Source organism: Belonocnema kinseyi, chromosome 7 (genome assembly GCF_010883055.1).
Source record: "Belonocnema kinseyi isolate 2016_QV_RU_SX_M_011 chromosome 7, B_treatae_v1, whole genome shotgun sequence".
Taxonomy (NCBI): domain Eukaryota; kingdom Metazoa; phylum Arthropoda; class Insecta; order Hymenoptera; family Cynipidae; genus Belonocnema; species Belonocnema kinseyi.
The window spans coordinates 147,154,705-147,168,048 of record NC_046663.1 but is presented as its reverse complement, the minus strand read 5'-3'; the positions used below and the strand labels follow the sequence as shown (position 1 = coordinate 147,168,048).

The following is a 13,344-nucleotide window of genomic DNA, read 5'->3' as shown; positions in this document are numbered from 1 at the left end:
TTTCGTAAGGGAAGGTTCCTTTAGTGCAGACGCCAACATCTTTTCCGTGGGATGAACGAGATGGATTCAATTTTTCTTCTCGATTCTTATGTAAAATGATCTTCAGAATCAAAAAGTACACAGCGAAGCTCTGGACAATGTGTCCGCCACGAGAAACTCGCAGTTAAGTATGTTGTTATGAGTGTCACATTAAACATTCAAAATTTACAATGTTTGGAATATTTATGTTACTGTTGTTAGACAAGCTCATGAGAAAGAACAGTTGTTTCCGAATTTTTTCGCTCCTACAATAATATTATAAAGATGAAAAAAAAAGAAACACTCTGAATGTACTTACCTACTTCAGAAATAGAAATAATATAACAAATTAAATAAGATTTTTGTAAGTTACTGCATAATCTGTAATATTTTATCGGAAATTGAAACGATATCTTCATTTTTTCGATAGAACGGTTGTAGAAATGTACAAAATGGCAAAAAATTATGTATTGTAACAACAAATTTTCAACATTTTCTCTTGAAATTAAGCAATATCTTCATTTTGTTATAATTCATGCTACAGATGGGTTGTAAATATGTTTGCATTTTGTACAATGAGACTTCTCGTACTTGGAATTGTGGACAGTATAAACTCTGTCGCGACGTAAAAATGAGACATTTTAAGACTGAGGAGAAGTCGTTATCAATCAGAATTACTGCAGATATACATAAGGAATATGAACATTACGTTTAAGATTTAGTTCAATTGTTATCAACAATGCATGTAAACAATTATTTTCATATGGTGCACAAGCACAACAACAACATGACAACGCACCGTCTCATACCGCTAAAGTGGTGAAGAACACATTAAAAGCATTGAATTGGGAAATATTATCGCACTCGCCGTACTCTCCAGACCTCGTCCCGTCCGACTATCACCTTTTCGCATCGATGGAACACTCACTCGCCGAGCAGCGCTTCGCCAATTTTGAAGAATTCGAAAAATGGCTCGTGGAATGATTTGCTTCAAAAGAGAAAAAGTTTTTTTGTAATGTTATCTATGATTTGCCTGAAAGATAGGAAAAATGTGTAGAATCCAATGGTCAATACTTTGAATAAAATTTTTTTGAGATTCCCTTGAGGATTAAGTGTTTTCTTTATTGAAAAAACCGGCAAATTTCAAGTAACACCCCTGGCATATTTCGTTCAACATTTATCGACCTCATAGAAAATAACAAACGGAAAAGATCCACTAAAATCATATTCATGCAGAATGTAATCAGTCAGGTTTTCGAACAAATTTAAAATCTTTTTGACAATTTTGAAAGGTAATGAAAGAATATTCTTCAGATTCATATGAAAATTTAAAAGGATTTTTTGTTTGTACAAATAAATTACTAGAGAAAATTTAAAAAGATTTCTAAAAATGCTCGGAAAAAATCCAAAATATCTTCGGCAATTTTTTAAGACGTAAAAATTTTTAGACAAATTTGGGCATTGAAGAATAAATATTATATAAAAAAGGAATTCTCAACTATGAAGATTAATTTTAAACCAATAAAAAATAAATAGAATAGTTAAAGTTTGAACTACAAAATTTGACTTGTTGAATACTTCAATTTTCAATCAAAAATTATAAATGAAAAAATTAATTTTTAAACAAATATTTGAATTTCCAACAAAGAAAGGAATCTCCATACAAGCTTTATTTTCTACCAAAAAACAACGAATTAAAAAATTTTCCATTTTTACATCATATTACATCAATTTATATGAATTTAGGCAATATTGTATATGAAAATTTAAAGAAAAAGATTATAAAACCACCGCATGGTTCCACTGTCAGCAACCTTCATCTAAAAGTGACACCATTCCAAGCATATATGAGATAAATCATATTTACTTTTACGGAAATTTCTGAGTGTGGATACTTTTGTTTACCGGATTCTTGAGCCAATGCATTACGTTATGTCCCATTTGTGTTCTAAATCAACAATCATACCTTTCGTAAATCAAAAGTTTTTTTTAGCCTTTCGACTGAATTGTACTTTAATAAAATTTTTAAATTTCACTACAAAAATAAAAAACTTTAAGCAAATTATTGAAAAAAAAATCGTTCGCTTCCGTTTCAGACATTTAGAAATTTTAGAAGATTCTGAGTGATTAAAAAAAAATATTTCCGAAAATTTACCAAATATTTTTTAAAAACAACTTATATTTGTAACACAAACAATGAATTTTATACTAAGATTAATTTTCAAGCATTAAAAAGACAAATTAAATAGCTCAAGTTTCTGATAAAAAACAACAAATTTGAAAACAAAAATGTTAAAATTGTCAACCAAATAGATGAATTTGTTACTAAAAAAAACAATTTTGAACAATAATTAAGATAGTTAAGTTTTCAATTCAAAATCAACAAATTTCCAAAAAGAATTAAATTTTTAATGAAAAAGATGTTTTTTTAACCGAGAAGATAAATTTTCTTCCAACACAAGCAATTAATTCAAAAAATATATAGTAATCTTTAAACACCAAAAAAGTACTGATTTTTAATAAAAATGTTTGTTATTTTCCAACATATTTTATTTTTGTATTGTTATGTACTAAAAGAATGATTAAAATTTTGATTAATAGGCTCTTAAATTAATCTTTGAATACCAAAAAACAGTAATTTTTTTCTAAATGTTCAATTGTGCATATTTTTCAGATTCTTTTATGTAAACTTTTTAATCAAAGAATCCCAAATTCACCTAGCCAGTTTGCGAACTAGAATATAGACCATATAGCATATACGCAAAATTACCCACTTTTATCTTCTCTACCGACATTGTCAAACTGGAAAAATGTCGCCCTGTTTGACCGCTCAAGTAGAATCGTCTATCATCTATTTCAGTTCGTAATCTGGCCTGAGTAATTGGGGGCGCTTTATTTTAGTTCGCAAAAGCCTCAGGCAATAGGTGGTGCTGGCGAAAATCGTTCGCAATTAAACACATGGGATCGCCTATCTCCCACCTCATCTCTGTCATGAGACGCCACCCTGACGCAACTAAAAAAAATTTAACCAATAAGAATCAACTCAACCACAACCAGCCATATTAGAAAAGTGAGCACGCGAAACGAAGTATATTTAAAATGTAGTAAATTCCATAAGCGAAGATATCAAGTAAAATATGTTAAAAGATAAAGGAATTGTACAATTTCTAAATCAATTAAATTAGTTTCAAAATAATGCAGTTTGTGTTATAAATAATGTAAAACATTAAAAAAATATATAACTTCCAATCCTTGTAATGTAGAAGAAATACGAAGGAATATTGTTAACATAACCTTCCAATTATAATATATTATACTGAATTGATATACATATCAATACGATACAATTTTCCCTAAAGACGCCGCTGATAACCAAGATGGCTGGGTGTGGTGGAGTGCGATTGGCGGTGAATCTGGGGGAGCGGATGGCTAGACCGTGTATTCTTAGATCATGGTGCGAACCATGACTTGTTCCACTATGTCGTGAGTTAAATGATCAAACCTAACCTTAAGTTAAACTGAACTCGTTCGTAGCATTAAAAAACAGAAGAGGTATCAAACTTAACAGAACATAAAATTTATAAAGATGTCCGATAAAGCAAAAATTGATTTAGGATTGCTTGAAGAAGATGACGAATTTGAAGAATTTCCAGCTGAAGGTAACAAAGTAAATTCAGTACCCCATCTATAAAAAAAGAAAATCAGTTTGATGGCGTTGGAATGGGTTTACCATCTCTCCGGACCACTGAGTTTTCCAGTGTGCATTTTTTTCCATTTTTTACCACGAAAGAAAGATGAGAGCTGATTAATATTTAAAGATATAGAGTTTTTATTTTGATCCTAAAAGGATGGACTGACAACCGTCCTACAAATAATATAATGGACACGATTTATGTCTATTAGGAGTAATTAAATGTTGAATTTGTTTAAATTGTTACTAATTGTGTCTATTGTTCCCAATCGGATTGAATTGAGTAAATGCATTTGCCTGTAATGCGCCCTCTACAGTTTTCGTTTGTAACTCACATAAAGTGCATGTGCATACAGGTTATAAATTAAGTTTTTAATATTTTAATAAAAATTGTAAGTACAAAAAATACAATGTTTGCCCTGCCGATAAAAAAGCACCGAAAACACACTGGCCAACGGCACTGGGCCGCCATTGCGTTTTCCTAGTGGCTGTTTGTGGTGATTTTCAGCACCTAAACCGCACTAAGGAGTGATGGGACGGTCATATACATCGACAGATAGAAATGGACCGGTAATGCTGTGGGGAGAACGGTAATGGGCTCTAGAGAGAGAAAAACATATATGAGACGTAGACCTATCTCTTTCTAGATAAAGCTGATTGGTCTCATATTGAATTACTGTAATAAATTGAGAATTCCTTGGAACCTTTAAAAATATTCTCAAGTATTTCGAAACCATCAAAATGTTTTAAAACACCTTGACATCTTCATATTTTGTCTTAAAAATTTGGGAAATGATAGCGAACATACTAACGGACGTCCCCACACACTATTTTTGTGTTTTTTTTTCAAAAATTTTTTTGATATTCCTAACAACGTATGTACATTTGGAGGTTATGTATGTTACAATTCTTCTGTGTGTTACTTCCAAACTACACAATATTTTTGGATGAAAATTTTCGACTTGCAAATAAACGTAGTAACTAATCTCCCGGAACTAACCCTTTTTGCAGGCAATCAAAAAAGTTTATTTCATAAATAATTTCCAGATTATCGGAAAGGCAGAGATGAAAAACGACATAACCTCCAAATAATACATATGCATAAAATTTTTATTTAGCACAATAAATTTTTTTGTTATTATCCCTCAAAAAAGAGTCCGGGGACGTCCTTTATGATATTTTATAGCATCTCCGAATTCAGTTTTTAAAAATTTTCATTTTTGTGGGAAAAAAGCCGGGGAAACTGTAAGTATCACATGCCCTTAAACAACCCTGCTATAATTATTCAAATTCCTTGAAATTCCTTTAAATTATAAAAATGAATTGAAAATTTATTGACATCTTTTTAAATATTGAAAATCCTTTTAAAATCTTTTGAAATCTCTTGAAAATTCCTTGAAAAATTAAAAAAACCCTAAAATATTTCAAATCTTTTACAATTTGATACTATATTATTGAAATTAATTGAGAATTCCTGGGAATCTGCTCAAATATTCTAAAATATAATAAATCTTTCAAAATCTCATATTAAATTACCGTAATCAGTTGAAGATTCCTTGCAACATTTTGAAATACTCTCAAATATTGCAATACCTTCAAAATATTTTGACCTACCTTGACCTCTTTCTTAAGATTTTTAAAGTACTTTAAAATTCTTTGAAATTTCTTAAAATTATAAAAATAAAATGAAAATTCCTTGACATCTTTTAAAACATCCTCAATTATGGCAATCTGTTGAAATCTTCTAAAATTTTGTAAAGCTCTTGAAAATTCCTTGAAATTTAAAAAATACCATGCAATATTTCAAATCCTTTAAAATCTCATATTAAATTACTGTAATCAAATGAAAATTCCTTGGAACCTTTTAAAATACTCTCAAGTATTTCAAACCTTCAAAATCTTTTGAAACACCTTGACACCCATTAGAGATTTCTACCATACTTTAAAATTGTTTTAAATAGCTCTGCTAAAATTGTTAAAATTATTTGAAACTTCTTTGAATTATAAAAATAAATTAAAAATTCCTTGACATCTTTTAAAACATCCTCAAATATTTAAAGTCCTTAAAAATCTTTAGATAATTAGATTATATAATAAGTGTTCAAGAAAGCAGTTTTAAAGAGCTACTCATCTATTTATATTGTATTTGTTTGGCGGGAAAATACATTTCTCGAAAACTCTCCGCCAGTTCTTCGAACTGGAGGTGCTAAGAATCTGCATGAATCGAAGATTCCCCTTCGCCCTACCAATATCAATTCAATAAAATGGGCGAATTCAAAACATAATCACACTTTGCGGACTATTCTAATTTAATAATTTTAAATTGTCTGAAATATATAAAAAAATGATATTCAATTGTATGAATTTAGGAAATAATGTATATAAAAATTAATAAAGAAAAGATCAAACAACCACTGCATAGTCCTACTGTCAGCAACCGTCAACAAAAATGACACCAGCTCCCAGAATATACGCGATAAATCACAACTATGGCCACGTTTCACTACCGTGAACTGGGTTGTATATAGTATTTATTTTTCTCGGAAATTTTAAAGTGTTGATACTTTTGTTTTACCGGATGCTTGATTCGACGCATTTTTTATGTTTTAAATAATTTCAAAATATTTTTTAATTTTCTTTAAAATTTATTTATTTTTTAATTAAAAAATAAATAAAAACTTCCCCTGGAATCTTAACTCAAAAATGTTTAATTTCTTAAAACCTTTACAAATTCTGAAAGAGAATGTAAAATTTTATTTCAAAATATTCAGAAATGTAAATTTTCTTTTCTCTTTTAAAAGTCTTCTCAATATTAAAATTATTTGTTAAAGTTTCAAAATTATGTTTTTAATAAATTCGAATTATTCATATTTTTTTTAATTGTGCAAAATTATAAAAATTACCTTAAAATTTTCTAGATTTTTTTTACAATTTTTTAAAATGTTTTAAAAAGTTGTAAAATATTCGCTCAGAATTATTTATTGATAAATTTGATAATTTTCTTTAAAAATCTTGAAATCTTGTCAAATATTCTCTTTAAATTAACTTTAAAAATAAAAAATGGTAAATTTTCTAATGAAACTTAAGAAAACTTTTTTATCTTTTTCAAATCTTCAAAATTCTTCACAAGATTTTTCTATCGAAATCTCAAAAAATCTATATTACGCTCAACGTTTATCGGCCTCACAGCAAATAACAAACGGAAAACATCCACAAAAATCATATTCATGCAGAATGTAATCAGTCAGGTTTTCGAACAAATTAAACATATTATATTGAAAATTTTGAAATATAATGAAAGAATATTTTTCAGATTCATAAGAAAATTTAAAAGGATTTTTTGTTTTTTAAAATAAATTGTTAGAGAACATTTTAAAAGATTTATAAAAATGCTGAGAAAGAATCCAAAATATCTTCGGCAATTTAAAAATTTTGTTAAGATGTAAAAACTTTAAGACAAATTTGGGCGTTGAAGAATAAATATTCTATAAAAAAAGAATTTTCAACTATGAAGATTAATTTTAAATCAAGAAAAAATAAATAGATAGTTTGAACTACAAAATTTGACTTGTTGAATACTTCAATTTTCAATCAAAAATTGTAAATGAAATTTTTAACCAAATATTCGAATTTTCAATAAAGAAAGGTATCTCCATACAAGCTTAAATGTCTACCAAAAAAAAAAAAAAAAAAAAAAAAAACGAATTAAAAAATTGTTCCATTTTTACATCATATCACATCAAATTAAATATTACATCAATTTATATGAATTTCATTCATATGAAAAGATTTCCTGATATTTATAAAATATTTATAAAACGACGAATTTTCAAGAAATAGTTAAATATTCTAGCAAAAAAGTATCTTTCAATTCAAAAAACCCTGTCATTATTTGCAAGATTACATGATTTTTGCACTTTTTCCGCATCATTTAAAAAATGCAATGACCCTGCCAAGTCTTTCAGGTGTTGTGTAAAAGAAATAATTAACTAACGTTTTGTCCCATTTGTGTTCTAAATCAACCTTCATACCTTTCGTAACACAAAAGTTAGAATTAGCTTTCGGCTGAAGTGTACTTTAATAAATTTTTCTAATTTCACTACACAAAAAAATTTTTAAACAAATTATTGAAAAAAATCGGTTATGAAAGATTTTGAATTACATGCTTAGAAACTTTTTGTTAACTTTGAATGGTTTCAAGAGAATGAAACAATATTCTTAAGATTAATACGAAAATCTGAAAGGATTTTTTTTATATTAATTTTTTTATAAAATTTTTTCAATCATTTCTATAAATTCCGCGAAAAAATCGGAATATTTAAGACAAGTTTTTTAATTTTTTAAATATTTTTTAAATTTTAAGAAAAATTCGCATCCGTTTCAGACATTTAGAAATTTTAGAAGATTCTGAGTGATTAAAAAAAATATTTCCGAAAATTTACCAAATATTTTTTAAAAACAACTTACATTTGTAACACAAAAAACGATTAATTTTTAAGTATTAAAAAGCCAAATTAAAAAGCTCAATTTTCAACCTAAAAACAACGGATTTAAAAAAAGTTTAATTATTAATAAAAAGAAGAATTTTTAACCTAGAAAATTAATTTTCTGATCAAAAACAACAAACTTGAAAACAAAAATTTAAAAATTGTCAACCAAATAAATGAATTTGTTACTGAATAATTAAAATAGTTGAATTTTCAATTCAAAATCAACAAATTTCCAAAAGGAATTAAATTTGTAATGAAAAAGATGTTTTTTTAACCGAGAAGATAAATTTTCTTACAACAAAAACAATTAATTCAAAAAATATGTAGTAATCTTTAAACACCAAAAAGTATTAATTTTAAATCAAAATGTTTGTTATTTTCCACCATATTTTATTTTTTTTATCTTTATGTACTAAAAGAATGATTAAAATTTTGTTTAATAGGCTCTTAAATTAATCTTTGAATACCAAAATAATAGTAATTTTTTAAAAAAGTTTGATTGTGCATAATTTAAAAAATTCGCTTAAGATCATACAGATTCTTTTATGTAACCTTTTAATCAAAGTATCCCAAATTCACCTAGACAGTTTGCGAACTAGAATATTGACAATATTCGCGAAATTACCCACTCTGATCTTCTCTACCGACATTGTCAAACTGGAAAAAAGCCGCCCTGTTTGACCGCTCAAGTAGAACCGTCTATCGTCTATTTCAGTTCGTAAACTGGCCGGAGTAATTGGGGGCGCTTTATTTTAGTTCGCGAAAGCCTCTAGTAATAGGTGGCGCTGGCGAAAATCGTTCGAAATTTAATACATGGGATCGCCTATCTCCCACCTCATCTCTGACACTACTTTCAAGTTAAATAAAAAAATTTTGTCTGTTTTGGCGTATCTCATTCCATTTACGAGATACCTTATATTCACTCCAATTTTAAACATCCAAAAGAAAAAGTTAGATATCTGAAATAATCGAAATCCGTAGATTCTGAATTTCTAACCATCTCGTAGATAATTTCAAAATTTTACAAATTTTAATTTTTAATCCCTTTCAGCTGGTTTACTTTTTAGCCTAGTCCAGGGGTCTCCACAGGTGCAGCCGTGACCCAGGATTGCTCGCCCTCTTTGAAGATCTACCAATTTTTTTTTCGACGATAAAATGAGATAAAATTTATGACCCTCGGTTCTTTATGAGTTCTTTATGAGGCTCGGTCCTGAAAGTTGAACCTGGAGGACCTTTTTTCTGGTATAACTTAATGGAACTTGTATACAAAAGGGATTTGGTTTAAAGTATTAAAAATGTTAAATTAACTAATTGCGGATAGTTGTCTACAAATGAATGTTTGCAACATTAATAATGCGAATCTTGTATTGAATTTTAGCATTAGGAGTTCAAAGCTAATTAAACCGTTCAAAATGGAATTATTAAAAAAATTTAACTTTTAAGTAAAAATAATTCCCAATTAGAGGCGATTCAAGTTTTAAAAAATCCAATTGCAAACTTAACAATTTCTTTATACAAAATAAATAATCCCTAATACATTAAAAGCATTCCAAATTTAAAAATTGTTTTTTTAATTAAAGAATCTCTAAATATAATTATTTCAGATTAAAATTTCGAAAAAAATTCAAAACGTTAAAATTTAAAATATTTGTGAATTAGAATTATGAAAATTGTATCACTAAAAATTCAAAGCTAATATTATTGCGTTCAAAATGATTCAAGTATTAAAATTATTAACTCTAAATTAAATTGAATGTTTTAAATTCAAAGTTGCTGAAATTATAGAATTTTAAATTGTTACTACGACCACAAAACTTTTAATTGGTGCGATAATTTTGTCTGAAATAAATAAAAAAGTAATTCTCCCTCATTTTGGCCGTTCAAAATATCAAAAAAACTATATCATAAATAAAACTTTTAAATTTTTATGTTTACCAAAACTGTTAATACAAAGATTGAAAAATTGCTTTTCTGGGTCGAAAATTTAACTGTTTTGAAGAAAATTTGTACTTTTGACTAAAAAAACTAATAATTGGTTAGAAAATGTACCTATTAGGTTGAAAATGTATCATTTCGGTTAATTTTTTGTTAGAAAATCAATTTTCTAATTAAAAATCAAGCATTTTCCTGAAAATTCATCTTTGTTGGTTAAATCCAACTGTTTTTTTATTTTAAATTGCAATATTTTATTGTTGAAATATCAAATGTCACACTTTACGTCGAATATTCATCTTTGTAAGTTGAAAATTCAACGGTGAATTTCAAAATGAACCGATTTATTTAGAAAAAATTTAATGAAACAATAGCATGAAAAAATAATTAATTTTTCGATTGAAATTTATCTTAGCTGAAAATTTAACTATTTTGATAAAAGCTTATGCATTTTGTTGAAAATAATTTGTTTAGTTAAAAATTTCACTTTATTTATTTGAAAATAGTGTATTTCGTGTAATTTTATTCGAGATAGTAGAAAAATAGTGTCATTGTTTCAAAAAAGTTTAAAATAGTTTAATAGTGTGGTGAGTCCGAGGCCTGTAGTTAGGAATTCAGTCACTGCTGGAAATAAGTACAAATTTTTAATCATTCAAATTAATAGTATTTCAAATTTCTTAGTTTTAAAGATTTTAAGTTACACATAACCGCTGCCAAGTATCTTTTCCGAGGAGTTTCAATTGTAATTTATTTATTTTTTATTTATCTGCTAGATTTGATAATGTTATAAATTATCTAGGTCCATTTAACAATTTTTATCAAATTTTAATATTCAAAAATTGGTTGTTATGGATTTAAAAATGGATTGTTTTTAATATCAGGACTATTATTTTTAATTACTTTATTTTATTGGAATATAATTTTTTATGTAATTATAATAATTATAAAATTAAGATACATTTTTGATAAACTTGAATCTTAATTAAAAAATAAAAATTTTAATTATTCCTGAACAAATTGATTTTCAGTTATTTAGAATTATGAGTAGAAAACATTAAAATTGCATTCGTCATTTCGTTTAATATTATTATAGTAGCATAAACTAAACATTGATTATTTTATTTCGTAATTCTCAATTTTACCGTGAAGATTCCAATTTTAGCGTGAAGTTTCCAATTTAATGGAGGGTCTCGAGTTTAAGGGTTCCAAGGGGCTCAAATCAGGTAAAGGATTTTGATAGTTCTGGGTCAGAGCCGAGTAGCTCCGACCTACTGGCCTGGGATCGCTAGTAGACACCAGGATCGCTCTTTGGAGACCCCTGGTCTAGTCGCATTGGCATAGACACACCGATTCTCACTAACAATAATATATATTACTAACAAACCTTTTCAAAGACCTCACAGACTAGATTAATTGGGTGAAATAGTCTTTTAAACATTTAAATGGAGACATGGAGGGGAACCCAGGTATTGAAAACTAGCGGTACAGGTAGTGCTGAAGAAACAGCAAAGAGTAGGCACTGACCAGTGCGTTTTCTTTGCTTTTTCAGTGCGTTTTCTTTGGCAGGGTAGCGCGTATATTATTGTTAAACGTTTATTTACTTCTTTTTAAATTCAGACTGTTGAAATTTGTTTACAAGAATCAAAAACTGCTTGTAAATAAGTATAGCATAAAAAAAGCTTTAGTGACACTTTAAGGCGCTTCCAGCGGTTTTCAAATACGTAAGGGGCAAACTAAACCTAATCGGTTGAATTGTATTTTGTAATTAAAAATGGAGTGTTATTTCTCGCTTGAAAGTCGCGCGAGCTATACAGTAACGCGTGAGTATAATTTACACGAGGGGCAGGAGCGGAAAGCGGGTGACTCGCCTGTCTTCCCACGTGTCCCTCCAACGGCTGTCAATTTGGCTACATCAAAACTACATCTAAACGCATGAATTGTTGGCCGCAATATTTTAATCACATAATCTGCAGGCAATTATACTGAACCGTTCAGCTCGCTTTTTCCCGAAAATGTTCTTGTTGTGTTTTTTAATTGAAAGTGGGGATTATTTTTACATTCTCATCAGAGAAGGAATTAGATTTGTGTCAAATTTGCCCCCCCCCCCCCCCGAGTTTTCGTCAAATGTCCACGTTTTGAGACCCCCTGAATCCGAAAAACAGGTTTTTATGAATGTATGTATGTCTGTCTGTGAACACGATGACTTTTAAAAAAGTTAATTTATTAGATTGTCCTTTGGTACACTCGTTTATTGCCTTAAACTAAGGTCAAAAAGTTGAAAATTCAAAATTTGATCGTACAAAAAGTTTGTCAAACCACATTTTTTCAAGATGTAAAAATTCTATGTACGGTTGTTCATAGTACTTCAAAACTTAAACAATTTATCCTTCTGACTTTGTTTATAAATAGAAAATTATCAGAGTTAGAGCAATTTCAAAATACAAAAAAAAAAACGAACTAAAATGAACATGTTAAGCCAAAAAACGCATGATATGAAAAAAGGCAGAAAAAGAAAAACTTTGCTTTTTGAAAACCCTACAGGACTATGATAAAAATTTTTTTAATTTGGTCGAGAAGTTGAACACTCCAAATTTGATCGTACCAAAAATAATGAAAAATCCAAAAATTCCATTTTATGGTCAAATTATGCAAAATACGAAAAATTTGAAAAAGCTCCAATTCTACGTCCTGGAAAGAACTACAAATTAAGAATGAATCACTTTTCGATATAAGCTACGAGAAAAAATGAGACAAGACTTGTTCATCCAAAGTTATTTTTTGCTTTAGTAGTAAAAAATAACATTCTAAATAAAAAAAATTTGTTTGAAAAAATGGCACAAGGTATTAACTTAAATTACCAGACAAAAGTTGTTCGCCTAAAAAGATCTATAAATTTATTATTAATTATTTTTCGATAGGACGAGTAGATTTTCTTTTAATTGTAAAACATAAGATTAAGAATTTAAACATTAACTTCTTGGAAAAAGCACAGAAAAGATGAAAGAGGACATAGGCTCCTATATAGGACCCTATATAGGTTCCTGTATTAGACCCCATGCAGATGCGCAGTAGTTTTTATTTAATCGTAAAAAACAACATTAAAAATAAAAATGGAAAATTTGTCAAGAATAAAAAGTTCTTGTAATCAGCCGAGGAATACGCCTGAATTTTTCCGGAGCGTTTTGAGCAAAATTTTGAATTTTGCAAAAATTG

At 28.2% G+C, this 13,344-nt stretch overlaps 1 protein-coding gene across 1 annotated transcript in view; it reads left to right on the top strand.

The window, feature by feature from the left end:
* The first annotated feature begins 3,493 nt into the window (after positions 1-3,493).
* LOC117177385 (26S proteasome complex subunit SEM1) overlaps positions 3,494-13,344 on the top strand; it is a 57,167-nt gene continuing 47,316 nt past the window's right edge. Inside the window, exon 1 of the mRNA XM_033368036.1 lies at positions 3,494-3,677. Coding sequence (XP_033223927.1) covers positions 3,605-3,677 — 73 coding nt within the window. The 5' untranslated portion in view covers positions 3,494-3,604. The remainder of the gene's footprint in view (positions 3,678-13,344) is intronic.